At 37.2% G+C, this 16,235-nt stretch overlaps 1 protein-coding gene across 3 annotated transcripts in view; it reads left to right on the top strand.

The window, feature by feature from the left end:
• The first annotated feature begins 4,098 nt into the window (after nucleotides 1–4,098).
• LOC110111746 (transcription factor IIIB 90 kDa subunit) overlaps nucleotides 4,099–16,235 on the top strand; it is a 45,872-nt gene continuing 33,735 nt past the window's right edge. For 2 of the 3 annotated variants that reach the window (XM_020843755.2, XM_020843748.2), the window contains exons 1-6: nucleotides 4,099–4,295; nucleotides 5,312–5,408; nucleotides 5,528–5,612; nucleotides 5,708–5,783; nucleotides 6,243–6,328; nucleotides 6,421–6,497. In XM_020843755.2, coding sequence (XP_020699414.1) covers nucleotides 5,344–5,408; nucleotides 5,528–5,612; nucleotides 5,708–5,783; nucleotides 6,243–6,328; nucleotides 6,421–6,497 — 389 coding nt within the window. In that variant the 5' untranslated portion in view covers nucleotides 4,099–4,295; nucleotides 5,312–5,343. Of the gene's footprint in view, nucleotides 4,296–5,311; nucleotides 5,409–5,527; nucleotides 5,613–5,707; nucleotides 5,784–6,242; nucleotides 6,329–6,420; nucleotides 6,498–16,235 lie in introns of those variants that run through there. The other variant, XM_020843763.2, reaches the window with a different exon arrangement.

Genomic DNA, 16,235 nt, shown 5'->3' with positions numbered 1-16,235 from the left:
TAGTAAAGATAATTCATCATTGAATTCCAAAAATATATTTCAAACCAAAATTTGTTCCGAGGGCGCTGCCCCCAGAAACCCCTGCAAAGGGCATCACATATATGCCTTATAAGTTCCCCCCCCCCCCCCCCCCTCTGAAAATTAGGGCTGGTTCTGCCCCTGATTATAGCCTTACAGACTTACAGTTATTGTTTAACATAAGGCGGGTAAGGATTCGTTGATGAGGATTGATAAAACTCTGGATGGGATATATTATCCTTATGAGAGGATAGTTGCATTAATTACATTTTTGTTGGATTGTGAGACAAAATACTAGTGGTTGGGCCAGTAAAGGTAGAAGATTCAGGGTCGTACAATCACCTAATCAATTGGGAGGCATTTACAGAGGCATTCAAACTTGGTTTAAACCTCCTTATGCTAGAAGATAATTACAAAGTTCTTTTCTAAAATTGATTCATGAAAATATGATAGTGATGCAATATGAACCCTCCTACGTCAATTTCTCGCCTACGCCATTCATGAACCCTTCTATTTCTCCCCTACGTCACTCCTGACAGTCCGTCCTCTGAAAAATGAACAATTATTAGGTCAGGTGACCTGACGTAGCTCTACGTTCGGACACCAATAACATGTCGCCATGTGGTCTTACTCAATACCGCGCGGCCCGACGATTTGACCCGAGATTGCTATGTTCACGTATTGCTCGGTATTGCTTGACAATAATGAAAAATATCGCTCTGTGAAGATCAATACCGAGAAAAACTCGGTATTGCTCGGTATTACTCGGTATTGCTCGGTATTGGCCTTCACATAATGGTATTTATCATATTGTCGAGCAAAACCGACCAATACCGAGCAATACCTAACAACACGCGAACATAGCAATCCCGTCTCCATTCCGGGTCAAGGTTGTCGGGCCGCGCGGTAAATAGTGAGAACACGTGGCACTATTTCAGTGATGTCCGAACGTAGAGCTACGTCAGGTGACCGGACCAAATAAAAGTTCCTTAAAAATTGATTGCCTTGGTGAAAAACTGAGCAATTGCGGGCAAAGATGTGTGTTAGGAGGTGAATTTTTTGGTTGGAGAAGTCATCGTAGGTTCAGACTCATATTGATGAATTTTTTATTTCTATTTTTGAAATCTAAGTTCATTATTATGTGCCTACTCCATTTACATGTTTCTTAACCTAACCCTAATTTGCTTAATCATTCAGCTTATGTTGACAATTTCCCCATTTGATCCTAAAATATGTGGAGAACAGTTCTACCACAACAATAATCTACTGGCCTTGATAATTTGAGCGCACATAAGCATAATATATGTTATTTAGATAAGACTAAACCATCAATTGTTTGATAACAATTTTTAGCCATTTACTTACCAAAAATATATATATATTTTTACGTGATTTTTTCTTAGGGCTGTAAATGAACCGAGCTGGTATGTGAGTGTTCCTGTTTGAGTTCATTTGTTATCAGCTTGTTCAAGTTTGGTTCATGTTTTTTTAGCTTTATTGTTTGCGTTCATGTTTGATTCGTTTAAATTAATAAGTGTTTATGTTTGGTTCATGTTTGATTCAGTTAGTGCTTAACGAGCATTAAAAAATAAGTCTTAATAGGCTATAAATGAGCTTTACTTCTAGATGTTTATTAACTTAACAAATGATCTTTATCGAGCATCGTTACATATTTAATGAATCAAAGCATGCTCATGAACATATTTAACAAATTTTTTAATCTAGCGAGTATTCTTGAGCTATCAAATGAGCAAATTAATGAATCAAATATTAATTGAGTTTTCATCGAGCTTATTTACGAGTTCTGAATTAAACACGAATCGAGCTTCTTATCGAGTTTAATGTCGAGCTTACTCACAAGCTTCAAATAATGTTATTCATAAACATAAATAAGTTGAACACATTGATGTTCAAACTTGTTTATTTAAGGATCGAATATTTAAAATATTATTCAAGTTTGTTTGTTTAGTTAATTAAACAATCACAAACAAGTTTTAATCGAACCGAGTAATGAGTAGCTCATCGAACGTTTGGTCTGCTTGCAACACTAAATTTTATATGAATATACAATGACTAAAATTTCGTTCGAAAAAACTTTTGATCACTATTTTTTCACCGCTCTCATGTCATTTTAGTATTAAAAAGCTATTGTAGAAATAATAAGAAAATTATAAATATTAATTCTAACTTTAATTAATATTTATAAATTATAATTATGAATAATATATAATTAAGGTGGTATTTAAATAATAACTTATTTAGCTATTATTTAAATAAGTATTTCAATGCTAATTATAATGATAATTATCTAATTAATTATTTAACAATAATTTAGAATAATTAATCATTTTAAATAGTTTTTAGAATTATCGAAATTTGTAAGAAAGTAATTGCGAAATAGTTGTAAAACCTCAAGTCCCCGAATTATACTATTTAAATCATAAAGAATCTAATCAACAAATATATTATTTATTAATTAATAAATTATTAAGTTAATTAACTCATAATTTATATTTAAATAAATTAAATAAAAATAGTATCATTATAGCTAATTAATTTTTTTATCAAATTAAAATAAAATTGTAATTAACATATTAATATCTTTATTAATTAGTTAATTAATTAATTATAATAATTTTCATTAAAACAAGTTATAAATAATATTAATTAACTTGAATTAATAATTAATAATTAATTAATGTTAATTATTAAAATTAATGTACTCATTATAAATAATTCTTATACAATTTGCTACTTTCTTTACATAAGTTAGGCCATACGGTTTGCTTTTCCATTGCTGTTCTTCTTCAGCTCGTTTGTTGCTGTTCGACTTCGTTCCTCGGAAGTTACGAAATTTTGATCGGAAGAAATGACGGGAGCTCGCTGGCTATGAAGGTAACTTTCTCCCTTTCACGCACTTCTTCGGCCAAATCCTATAAATCCATCGAACCGAGGGATTTAAGCCGTAAATCCTTAAATCCAGGATTTACCCATCGTCAGGATATAACGTGCCAACAAAAACCGTTTGGTCGGATTTAGCATAAATCCGACTTAAATCCCGCTGTAAATCCGATATGGCAACAAGTGGGATTTAACTTTAGTGGGATTTAGGGGCTGTTTGGTTGACTGAAAAAGAAATGCAGTGTAAAGTAAATGCAATGTAAAGTAAATGTAGTGCATTCTGAATACTTTGCACATATTTCTATCACTCACTCTTTATGCTAAGCTCCGTGTATTTAGGCTTTTGGAATCCGGAGAAGATCAATGCCATGGCCGAAGAAGCGCTCGAAAGGGATAAAGTTACCTTCAGAACTTGCGAGCTCCTGTCAACATCCGATCGGACAGGTAAAGGGAACGTCGTTGAAGGAGCGAAGTCGAACAAGAACGAAGTAGCCGAAGAGCCTCTCGTGCAATCTTACAGCTCCTGCGAAGAAATGAAGCCGAACAGCAACGAGGCGAAGGAATTCTTCTTCGAGCGAATTTAGAACCCGCTCAATATGAGCGGGTTTCTAATTCGCACAAAACAGTCCCTGTAATACACGCCTATTGCTTTGAAGTGTTTCGTTTTATTTCGCTCAAAATTAATCAAACAATCAAATTTAATAAATGCATGTATTTGTTTTACTTTACACTCCTAATTCAGGCAACCAAACAGCCCCTTAGTAATTCCGAGATGTGTTAAATCCTGAAAACTGTTTGGTATGTCAAATATTAAATACTGTTAAATCCTCATAAACTGTTTGATAACATATTTCAAAATTTATAACAGTTAGAAATTTAAATGTGAAAAAGATAATTATAAATTAAAAAATAAATTTATAATTAAAAATAAAAATTATTATGTTATGAATTTAATAACATGTTAAATACAAAATTACTTATCAATTATTATTTACAATATTAATTATATATTTAATACTATATTAATTAAGCTAATTATATCAATATTTAATTAAAAATTATATAATTAAGTTAAATTAGATAATTAATTTATGCACTAATTATACAATTAATTATTTAATTATTAATAATTTAAATTATATTAATTAAGTTAATCAATAATAACTTAGACGCCTCTAGGGTTTACCTTTCATCTTCTCTTTTCGTCGTTGCTGTTCGGCTTCGTTGCTTTGCAGGAGGTGTATAGATTGCGCGCGTCGCTTCTTCGGCTCCTTCGTGGCTGTTCGACTTCGCTCCTTCGACGACTTTCCCTTCCAGTTATCGGAAGTTACGACATTTTGATCGGAAGCAAAAACGGGACCTCGCTGGCTGTGAAGGTAACTTTCTCCCTTTCGCGCTTCTTCGTCTAATTCTCGTTAAATTTGCCGAACCGAGGGATTTAGTAAATCCGGGATTTAAGCCGTAAATCCGTAAATCCGGGATTTAACGCGCGCACAAAAATGGCTGGATTTAGCGTAAATCCGACTTAAATCCCACGATAAATCCGATACCAAACAGCCCCTTAGAGTTGCCTCTATCTCAAATTTGCGCGGCGGGTTTCATACCGCAAGCAAAAGTAAAAAAAGAAGAAGAAAAAACTCATCTCTCATTTGTAGAGTTCAGTAGGTTTTGCTGCAATTTGTAACCTCATCTCTCATGTGTAGATATATGCGTGGCAAGACCTAGTATTGCAAATTATCATAGCTTAGCGTAATTTTAATTAATTTACTCTTAATGAAGCAAGGCCTTGTTATCCTGAATTAATCTCATGATTCGAGGCTTTTATGATGTTATTAAATAGTATGAAATAAAGTGGTATGTATGTAAAACCCCCTTTAATAAATGTTATGAGATCTATCTAGCCAATGTAAGATTGATGGTTAAATAGAAGATTAGAAGTAAATGTTAAGCATATTAAATTATCTATCTGCATTGGATATAATCTTACCACTTATTTTATCTGGTGTATAAGACTTCAATATTTTAACCAACCAAGACATGAAAAATACGTTCGTTGCAACTACTAAACACCCACTCTAACATTTTTTTTTTTAACATCCACTCTAACATGATAAACATATTTGTCCATTTATTTTCACGCTTAAATGCACTGTACCTACTTTGAGTTGCATTCTTGAAACATGCATTTCTAAAGTTACTACCAAACATCTCGATGAATTACTTATCTTTTAAATGACGATGATTTCATGCTTCTGCACTGCCCTTAGAACTCCCTATTAGTTTGTTTTTTATCTACTTTTAGCTCAGACTGCACTTATTGCCTTTTGAATATGGAGATTCGAGTTTACTTTGATTCTTTTGAGTGTCATGTATGTGGTGACATTCTTAACAGATTGATCGAAGCTTTAGCCGCTAGGTGGAACAATGGGTTGGTGCAGTCATTGTGAAGATGACTGTGACACTACTCTCGATTCTGAGAAGGGACATGTGTAAGTAATATATACTCTTTTTAATCTTTATACCTTATTTGAGTAATATCAAAATATATTTTTCGAGGATATTGTGCCCAATTAAAGTCCTCTTTCTAATCTTGGATTTTTTTTAACAGTTGCTGTTTTGTTTGTGGAAAGGTTCTTGATCAACATGATGATTATTCTAGTGCTCCTACATTTGAAAAATCAGGTGGCGGCCAGGTCTGTTAGGCATCAGTTATTACCAAAAATTTGGCCACTTTTTTGTTATGCGTCCTTAACTTCAAGCTTTTTTCTTTTCTGATTCACTTATTCAGAGTAGATTATCTGGCAGCATCCTCCGCAGTGTTGCAAGTGCATGTTCGCTGTCCCGTGAGAGAACTTTGGAGAAGGGTATATTTTGATCTTTTACTTAAGTTTGACAACATTCTCAGTAATGGTCATTGAATGACTGTGAAAAATGCACATTGTTATTAAAAGAGAAATCATTGTAATTGACGGGGAAAAGCTTCCAAGCATGAGACTATTAATTTGATTTTTTTTCTTGTTATTTACAGCCTTCTTATGAGTTATGGTTAAGTTGCTTGGATTCTTCCCTTAGAGGACAAGGTTTTATAATAATTTTCTTTTGATGAATGAGAAATTACCTGTGATATTTAAATATATTCATTTTTTTTTGTTAGTTTTACATAATACATATTATGATTTAGCTGTCTGAAGCCCCCCCCCCCGCCCACCTAACCAAGAAATTGTCATTTATTGATTATTTTTGGCTTATAGTCTATCTGACATTATGAAGCTTGATAATTTTGTCTTGGTTGTTCTGTTTTTTTTTTTTTTTAACTTTGCCAGGGAGGAATGTGATATATTCCATTGTGCTCTTTCTGAGATTGAGTGGTGGAGATCCTATAATCAACAAAGCTCATCATTTATATAAAGTATGTAGTATTTAACTGAAATTCATATTAACTCAAGTCAATAATTCGTTTAGGAATAAGTTAGTTTAATCAAGTTTTGCCTTTTTTTTAAGATAGCGGTTGAAAGGAATTTTACTAAAGGACGAAGAATGACTCATGTTGCAGCTGCTTGTATATACATTGCTTGCCGGTATGTATTACTTTTATTACCATCTTTAGTTGCTTCTGCATACCTACTTTTATCATTCATGGATCTAGTTTAGTTTTTGGGTTGGACTGGCAAAGTCACATGCACATAACATTTTATGCCTCATGAAATTCTAATTTTATTTAGAGGCTGCTTGCTTGGATGTTTATAAGATACAAGAGTCTTATAAATGTAGAGTAACTGAAATTGAATGTAGGAATTGTTTGGTTCGACGCAAATCAAATGCACTGAAAATTTTCTGTTTTTTGTGTTTGTTATGTATATTGCAAATGCATTGCGGGCTGAGGCTGTAGCTTGGGGTTATGAACTCTTTCAAATTGGTTTACTTTTAAATACAAAGAAAACATAAGTGTTAGAGCATTTCTAATTCCTCAAAATTTTACATTTTATTTCCTTTTCTTATTACCAAAAAAAAAAAAAAAGATGCGCAAGAAAATTAAGAAAAAAAAAGCAGTACTCTACTAATGCAACTGACCAAGAAATCCTTTCTTACGTTTGTGAAAACATTATAAGATATTAAATTCTTAACAAAAAAACTATTATAATAACTCTTATTATTATTTTGTGGACAGTTGTAAATATGCTTATTGAAATCTAAGTCTGTCTATTTTATGTATTTTTTATTTTTTGTGCATATTGAATCAATTTCATTTATGTTTGGAGTAGTGAAGTTGATATGTCAATGACCTGTAGAAAATTATCACACAAAGATTTGTGAAAATGAATACTTTGAAATTTAGAAGGCTGAGAATGACCGATTGACACTATAAAGGTTATTTTTCTTTGCTGGATAAACTAAGTTTTCAAGTGCTATTTGGTAATTTAAATTTTTTTTTATTAATGAAATTATAGTCAATGTGCATCTACTTTTGCTGCCACACTGTAAGAAAATATTTGTAATCTTATATATGTTAAGTGATGTAGGCAAGATTTTAGGTTTCCTCCTTATGTGGTTGCCCCTTCGGTTTCTGTGTTGCTGTGTGCTGCTTCGAATTCCTCCCCTCTTGGCAGTTGTCCCACGTTCTGTATCCTTGGCCGCTGTGTGTTGCTTTTGATTCCCCCCTTGGCTGCTATCCCTTCAGTTTTGCTGCTATTTTTCTGTGTTCCTATTGGCTGAATGGATGGTGCTTTTATTTCATGCATTTAATGCATTTTCTCTATATATAGGGACCGTTTTCCTGAGTTAAAAAAGAGTTTTTTTGGTGAAAATGTTTGGAATGTAAAAACCTGCGGGTTTTTTTAGCTTGCGAGCTAGTCTCCTTTCCCCTTCTCTTAAAATTCGTCTTTATCTTCTAACCTTTTCTTCTCTATCCTTGATTCCCGCCTCACATGTATCTTTCTTCTCAAAAATATATATAAATTTTATGGTTTATGTTTGTCATGTTTATGTTTAAGGAAGACATTTAACTGTTATCAATCCTATAATTTGTTTGTGTATTATTTGATTGCATCAATTTGGTATAAGAGCCTTATGTTTTAGTGTGTCTTTCTTTCTTTTCTTTAAAAAAAAAAAAAAGACAATCATGATGTAATAGAATCTGTTTTTGACAAAAATCAGCCAACTATTCTTGAAGACAAAATTCCAACAAGCAGATGAATCCTGTCCCAAGGAAGTTCTACAGATCCAATCCAAAATGAGCTATACAAAATTCAGGAGAAAATGAATTTGTGTGCAGAAAGATATGAAGCTAAAAAGCGCCAACTTCATTTCGAGTTTGAACAAGAAAAGAATATGATCTGAAGGGAGTTTGAATCTTTAATTCAGGAAACGGAAGTGACGCCTTCAGAACAAATCTGTGAATTCGAGCCAACTCATTTATTATGAAAGAGAGAAAATGATCCTAATTCAAAATCTTTATGTAATAAAATGATGGGAAAAATGAAAAATTAGAGGAGAAATAATAAAAATCACTTTATATAAAGAATAGGGTATACTTTCAAATAGTTTTAACAACCATTAACTTAAAACCTAAAGTTCTAATATACTGAAATTTTATCATAATTTTTTTAAAAGAGCTGGCTCATAAGCAAATGAGTTGAATTCGGGCTGGATGAAACTTGGCTCGTTAACTTCATTGATCATGACTTCAGTCATTTATTGAGTGAAGCCCAAGCTATTTAACAAGTTGGCTTGACTTATGCCCAAGTTCATGTTGAAGTTGGACCAAAAGCTAGGTCTAGGTCCTTCCCATAAGTCTAATTGGGTACATGGAGCATGCATGGTTACATGAAGGTTATAAAAGGAGCTATATCAAATCCAAGGTGCTCCATTCAAATGCAAATCCAAACTCTTAAACAAGCAGGAAGATCCAAGAAAGAACGAAGTTGGAAGCAAGCCAGCCTCAAGAAAAATTCTCTCCTATTTTTGTAACACTAATCATGATTTTATTTATCTATGATGTACCGACACACCTCTTGAAGATAGAATGCAGTGTCGGGCACGGACACGGACACGGACACGTGCTCGACATAGCTGGGACACATGTCAGACATGGCAAACACGTGCCCGATTAAAATAATGTTTAAAAATTACCTGACACGGCTAGGCACTTATCGCACATGGTTGAGACACGTGTCCAAATTTTTTATGATAGATTTATTTTAAATTATAAAGTTTTTATATTTTTATATTTACTAAATCAAATGAAACATCACATTCGCTCGTATATGCATCAATACAATTATTGAAAGGCATGATTATTAGAGAATGAATCATTTTTTTAGAGGCTGTAATGATTATTTAAAACCTTTATGTCTACATGTGTTTGCAATTTTAGTGACATGAAATAAGAAGAATTTGATTATGTCGGGAAGATCTTTATGTGTACGTCTTATTGTAATTTAATTGATGTAATTTGTTGAAATATGTGACAATTTAGAATGATATAGAAAATATTTAGAATATAAAAGATTTAAGATTAATATATGATATTTAATGAACTATTATGGGAGAGAACTAGAGAAGTATAGAAGTAAATAGATACATTCTTTGTGATTTAGATTAGAGGTTAAAGACATATTATGGGAGAGAACTAGCGAATTAGAGAAGTAAATAGATACAAAGAAGAACTTACTTTAATTATATGATATCCAATGAACTATTGCAAATCTTTCTCTTGATGAAGCAGAGTTAGAAGCGATGATATTCAATGATGATGATATTGAAGGCCAAAAATAAACCTTTGAAGCTAATCCTAGTAGTTGAAGCTTGAATGCTTGACATTGCAGTTAATGATTATTTGCTTATATTTTTGTGCTTGTACTAAACATTTTATATTATAAGCTAGACAAGTTATCATGCCATTAATTTATTATTGTTTGTCATTTCTAATATGATGTTACATTAATATCTATACACTATATACAAAGAATGTAATGCTGTGTCCTCGCCGTACCTGTGTGTTACGCCGGCCCAGGAGGGGCCGGCTGGACCGGTCCAACCCGGACCGGTCCGGGTCTTCTCGCGACGGAACCGCAGCCAACAGGCGGAACCGAGCGGAGGGAGCAAAGTCGACGGGGGCCAGGGAAGAATTTTGGGAGGGAAATTTTGAATGCGAGGGGCTGTTTAGACATTTTGTAAAACTCCTTTATGGTTAATTAGGAGGTGAGGAGGAAAAGGGGGGATTATCTTGCATTTGAATTTTGTTGGGAGATCTAGGGTTTGTGTTCTTGGGCTCTAGGCTACGGCTAGAGATTTGGAGAGTCATTCCTTCCTCTCGGATTGAAGGAAATTGTATCTTTGTTTGTGTTCTTGAATCTACTAGTGAAATATATTGTTTTTCTCCATTTTCCTTAAGTTTTCTCCACTAAAACTGCTGCGATTTGCTGTTTTTCTGCTGAAAACAGCAGTTTTCTCTTGTTTTGGTATTGATTTCGGTTAGGTTTACTTGCGAACCCAAGTATTTCCTATCACTGTGTCCTATATTTTCAAAAAAAGTTGTGTCCAGTGTCCGTGCCGTGTCTGTCTGTGCATCATAGTTATTAATGAATTTTGCTCTTCAAATGCATGTCTCTCTCGTAACCCCTTCCATAATAATTTTTTGATAAATCCTAGCTCTGATACCACTTTGATAGCTAAAACCTCTAACTTTGTTTATTTATTCCTTCTTCACTTCAATGCATGGCTGTATACACGAGCCAGTTCCACCTAATTACTGCTATGTCTGCCACCTTTAATTTTTTGGAGTAAGTTATAGCCCTAGTGGTTTGATATAGGATCATTACAGATCTTTGTCTCTTTTCTTTTCAGATCATATAGAGAATTGTAGCTTTCTAGAATTTATTTCATCTTACATTCTATTTAAGAGCGTATTGTCAAGAGATCTTCCTTGCCTCCTTTAGCCTCCACACATATGTGTTGTGTTGTGTATTCTGGAATCTTCTAGGATATGTGATGAGGTCATCAATAGGAGATTTCGACGCGTCTATCAGAGACGACCACGGAGATCGACGGCCATGATAGAGAGTCTTTATTATTGAGTTTACTTGTACCAGCAGTTTATATATTATGCTTTTATTTTCGTAATTTCCCATTTTACCCCTGGGGGTAGTAGTTGCTCTTGTAGCCCCAAGGGGCATTTTAGACTTTTGCATTTTCTTTTATTTGGAGCCTATTTATATGGCCTTTGTATCTTGTATGAGGGGAGATTAGATTATTGAATGAAAATTATGTTTGTGTTCTGTTTGTGAGTGCCACATTTTGGATCTCTTTGTGAGTTCCATTAGAGATCTCTTAGTGAGTTCTCGAAATCGTTACATGCTTCCCTCATCTCCTCCACCTACAACTTCAACACACAATACGCAACCGTGGGAAGGAGCCGAATTTTCTTGAAGTAAATTTTCTCCTTGGAGTCCACCCGCCCGCCGACCACCCAAGGCCCGCCGGCCGGCCACTTTGCTGCCGGCCATCCCTCCTCTCCACCACTTCTCCCATCCTCCTTTCCCCCCAAGTCCTCATTGAAATTGGATTTTCAAATTTCACTACTTTCCATATTGGGAAAGTCTATTTTTGGAAAGTTTTTGAAATCAATCCAAATAAAATTTTGCATGAGAGTGGATTTATTTTCAGATTTTCCTAGTCATCAAATCCCACTTGGAAACCCCCCTTCCTCTCTCCCCTAACCCCTCCCTCTCTAACCATGCCGCCGGCCTCCCTATGGGGAAACCCCATTAATGCTCAATTAAACCTCCTAAATCCTATTTGAAATTCAAATTAGGATTAGAACTTTCCCTCCAATCCTCTTTAAAACTGAAAATAATTTCAGCTTTCTCCCTCATAATCTCTCCCTAATTGAAATTTTCAATTAATGCATTAATTACATTAATTGGAATTTCAAATCCCTAATCCTTCCCTCCTAATTTCACAAAACTGAAAGTAAACTTCAGTTTTCTCTCATCCAGCCCGCTTCTCTCCCTGTTCTACCGCCGGCTCCCCTCTCCCTTAGCCAAACCGCCGCCCCACCCGCCCTTCTTGGGAGATCTTGCTTGCGGCGACCATCCGGCTCCACTCCAAGGATGCATAAACGAACCCGAGTGGAACTTCGGGTTTGAATACGACAACAACGGAAGAGTCAACATCCTCCGATCACAGTTCTTCGACGTCGGATTTGACTTCGACGATACCGTCAAAGAATACTTGGACTGGATCTTGCCGACGCTCGTAGATTTCATTGACGAACACTTCTCCGTCTACACTTGGATTATCAAAGGTCGATCTACCGTGCCTCCTCCGCCTCAGAGATCCTTTCCCACGGCAACGTTCCTTGGTACCTCCATCTTAGTGGCAACCTCCATGCTAGTCTGGACAATCTTCCGTCGCTCAACTTAGTCTCCGTAGGAAAGAGAGAGTTAAAGGTCTCAAGGTGTGAACAACTTTGTATTAATTGTGGGATTTTTTTTTACTAGCCTTTGCCTTATGTTTTCCTTTGCGTTTGCTTAAATGGTTTAGTTCTCTTTTTATATTTTCTTTGCCTAGCAAGTTGAACATCGCGAATTACTTATAATCAACTTAACTTTGATGCATGATTAGATAATTCGTGGAGCTAAAATTTAATTCACCCTTGCATCACATCATTTTTGGTATCAGAGCATGGTTACCATGCTTGACATGCATAGAAAGCATCCTAGGGTTTAGTTCCTTGCGGTAGTTCAAAAACTTCATGCATATCATTGCCTAGATAATTTATTTTCACTGTTTTGGCATTTCCAGCAAGCATCTAGCTGAATTAGGACATTCTAGCTAGCATTTTAGTGTCGGTCTTATGCTTTGTAGATCCCTAATTGTCTGGAACAACTACGGCTTGAATTACCCCTGCTGTCCTCACATTTCTGCGGCTGATATTCACTGATTAGGGAGTAGAGACATGTGTTTTAGCTGCTGCCATTAATCCCTGCAGTGTCTACAAGTCCTAAGTGCTGTCCACACATTAGGAGTCACTTAGAATAAGTTTCCTAATTATTTACTGCTGCTGTCAACTCAAAAATCTGCACTTGTTAGAGGCTTATAATTGACCGGTAAGTTATCCTAGTTGCTGTCCACACTTAGCTTCCCACCATAAACTTGCTAGACACAAACCACCTTGTGTTAGTTTGCTGTCCTCGGTTTTCCTGCAGCAGTTAGGAGCCTTAGGGACCTCCTCCCTTTGCTTATACTTGCTGCCCGCCTACCCAACTCTTCCTCGGGGAAAATTCTAAACTTTCCCCATGAACCCGCAGCATCTCCAAGCTACCCTGGACCTTATTTTGGGACAATTGGGCACCGTTACTCAGCAAATCCGCAACACCCAAACCGATCTAGCTGACTTTAGGCGCCACACGAGTGACCGATTGGATAATATCGACCTGCGATTTATACTCCCTCGGGAATCCTCACTCACCTTATGGCGAAGACAACCGTCCCGATCACGAACACCCGCGAGATCCCGTACGTTTTCAAGACCATTACCAACGCAACCCAAGGCCACATCAAGAACCTATAGGAGACGACAACACGTGGAGAGACAACGACGCTCAATTATTGAAAAACATTAGGATTGATGCCCCAACGTACGACGGGACCCTTGACCCTCAAGTTTTCCTCGATTGGCTCAAGTCGATGGATAGCTACTTTAAGTGGTACAACATCTCAGAAGCAAAGAAAGTCAGGTTCGCTGAAATGAAGCTCACGGGTCGAGCCAACCTTTACTGGACCAATCTGGAGAACATGCGTGAATCTCGAGGAGAACACCCGATAAGTGATTGGAGAACCATGAAGCAAGAACTTAGGAGGAAATACCTACCACCGTCCTACTACCCTAAGCTTCTGGATAAGTGGAATCGGCTAACTCAGGGGAGCAAACCAGTTAAAGATTACATCTCCGCCTTCGACGATTTCCTGATTCGTTGCAACGGCGAGGAATCTGCTACCCCAACACAGATCCTGTCTATGTTTAGAGCTGGCCTTCGGGAAGATCTTCGTACTGAACTGTTTGCTAGGGGAATAGACACACTAGAGGCCGCTTGCAGCCTGGTACTTGACCTAGAGGAGTCCAAAACTCATTCCCACACTAGGCAGTTCGACTCCCGACCCAACCCGTATCGCTCTTCCACCAGCCAGCCTCAAAGCCGACCCCCAAACTCGACCGGTAACCGACCCACTGCTAGTTCAGCCCCTCATCGTCCCGACCTTAAGGGTAAAGAACCTGAAAGAGACACCCCGAAACCCAATTCTGGAACCAAATGTTATAGGTGTCATGTGTATGGGCACATTGCCTCGCAATGTTCCAGTCCCTATAAGGTCACCATAATAGAAGAGGTTGATGATGACGAGGACGAACCCGAGACTGACCTAGTTCACCATGTGGATGAAGAGGAAGATTCTTTTACGGAGGATGAATCTGTCACCCTGCAAGTCGTTAGATGTGCACTGTCCCAACCCAAACCGAGTGATGATTGGAGAAGAACAACCATTTTCCACACCTTTACTAAGATCGGGGATAAGAACTGTAAGGTTATTGTCGATAGCGGAAGCTGTATCAACGTTGTCTCTTCAGCGATGATTTCTAAGCTCAACATTAAGTCCACACCACATCCAAATCCGTATAAGGTCGCCTGGATTAACTCGACTTCCATGGAAATAAAAGATAGGAGCCTTATCCCGCTCGAGTTTAATGGATATCAGGAGAAGATTTGGTGTGATGTATTGACAATGGATGTGGGTCAAATTATTCTTGGCCGCCCTTGGCTGTTTGACAACGATGTCCACATTTATGGGAGGACGAACACCTGCGTGTTCAAACACAACGGAAAGAAGATTAAGTTGATTCCCTCACAGCCCCAACCCGATAAGAGTGAAACTAAGGTTATCCCCCCTAAGCCTAATAAGGGCTTACACTTCTTATGCGAAAGAAGTGGACATTGAGCTTCACCACAGGTCACCCATCTACGCCCTGGTAGCTAGGGAAGTGGATGATGATCATGAAGGGCAAGTCCATGAAGAAGTAAAACCCCTGCTAGAGAAATTCACTGATGTCTTCCCCGAGGAGTTACCTGACCAACTTCCTCCCCTCAGAGACATCCAACATGTCATAGACTTGGTCCCTGGAGCATCCCTGCCTAACCTCCCTCACTACCGGATGAACCCAACGGAGCACGCTAAGCTAAAAAGTCAAGTAGATGAGCTTCTACAACGAGGATTTATTAAAGAAAGCCTTAGCCCATGTGCAGTTCCTGCCCTCCTAACTCCAAAGAAAGACGGCTCTTGGAGGATGTGCGTTGATAGCCGTGCTATCAACAAGATCACCGTTAAATATCGCTTTCCGATTCCCCGACTAGACGACATGCTTGACATGATGACAGGGGCGACGCTATTCTCTAAGGTGGATCTTAAGAGCGGATATCATCAGATTAGGATCCGCCCGGGGGATGAATGGAAAACGGCCTTCAAGACAAAAGACGGATTGTATGAATGGATGATTATGCCTTTTGGTCTTAGTAACGCTCCTAGCACTTTCATGCGGATTATGACCCAAGTCCTACGACCCTTCCTCGGAAAATTCGTAGTCGTCTACTTTGATGATATCCTAATCTATAGTAAATCTGTAGACCAACATTTGGGACACTTGAAACAAGTATGTGAGATTTTGAGGAAATAACAGTTATATGCGAACCCTTAGAAGTGTGTGTTTCTTACTGATAGCGTCACCTTTCTCGGATTTATAATCTCATCTCAAGGTATCTCAGCCGACCCCGAGAAAGTTAGAGCGATCAACGAGTGGCCTGAGCCTAAAACCATACGAGATGTTTAGAGTTTTTATGGATTGGCCACATTCTATAGGAGGTTCATCAGGAATTTTAGTACTATCGTGGCATCCATAACTGACTGCCTAAAAAAGGCGAATTTCATTGGACATCAGCTGTCACTAAGGCCTTCGAGGACATTAAGACGAAAATGGTGGAAGCCCCTGTTATGCGTCTCCCGGATTTTTCCAAAGTATTTGAAGTAACCTGCGACGCGTCAGGAATCGGTATTGGTGGAGTTTTATCTCAAGAAGGACACCCAGTGGCGTATTTTAGCGAGAAATTAAATGACATCCGTCAGAGATATTCAACCTATGACAAGGAATTTTATGCGGTCATCCAGTCCCTTAGATACTGGAGACATTACTTGCTGCCACAAGAATTTGTGATATTCTCTGATCATGAAGCCTTGAGATACATAAACTCGCAGAAGAAGCTCAACGC

This window comes from Dendrobium catenatum, unplaced genomic scaffold (genome assembly GCF_001605985.2).
Source record: "Dendrobium catenatum unplaced genomic scaffold, ASM160598v2 fragScaff_scaffold_231, whole genome shotgun sequence".
Classification (NCBI taxonomy): domain Eukaryota; kingdom Viridiplantae; phylum Streptophyta; class Magnoliopsida; order Asparagales; family Orchidaceae; genus Dendrobium; species Dendrobium catenatum.
This window is presented reverse-complemented; position numbering and strand designations above follow the sequence as displayed.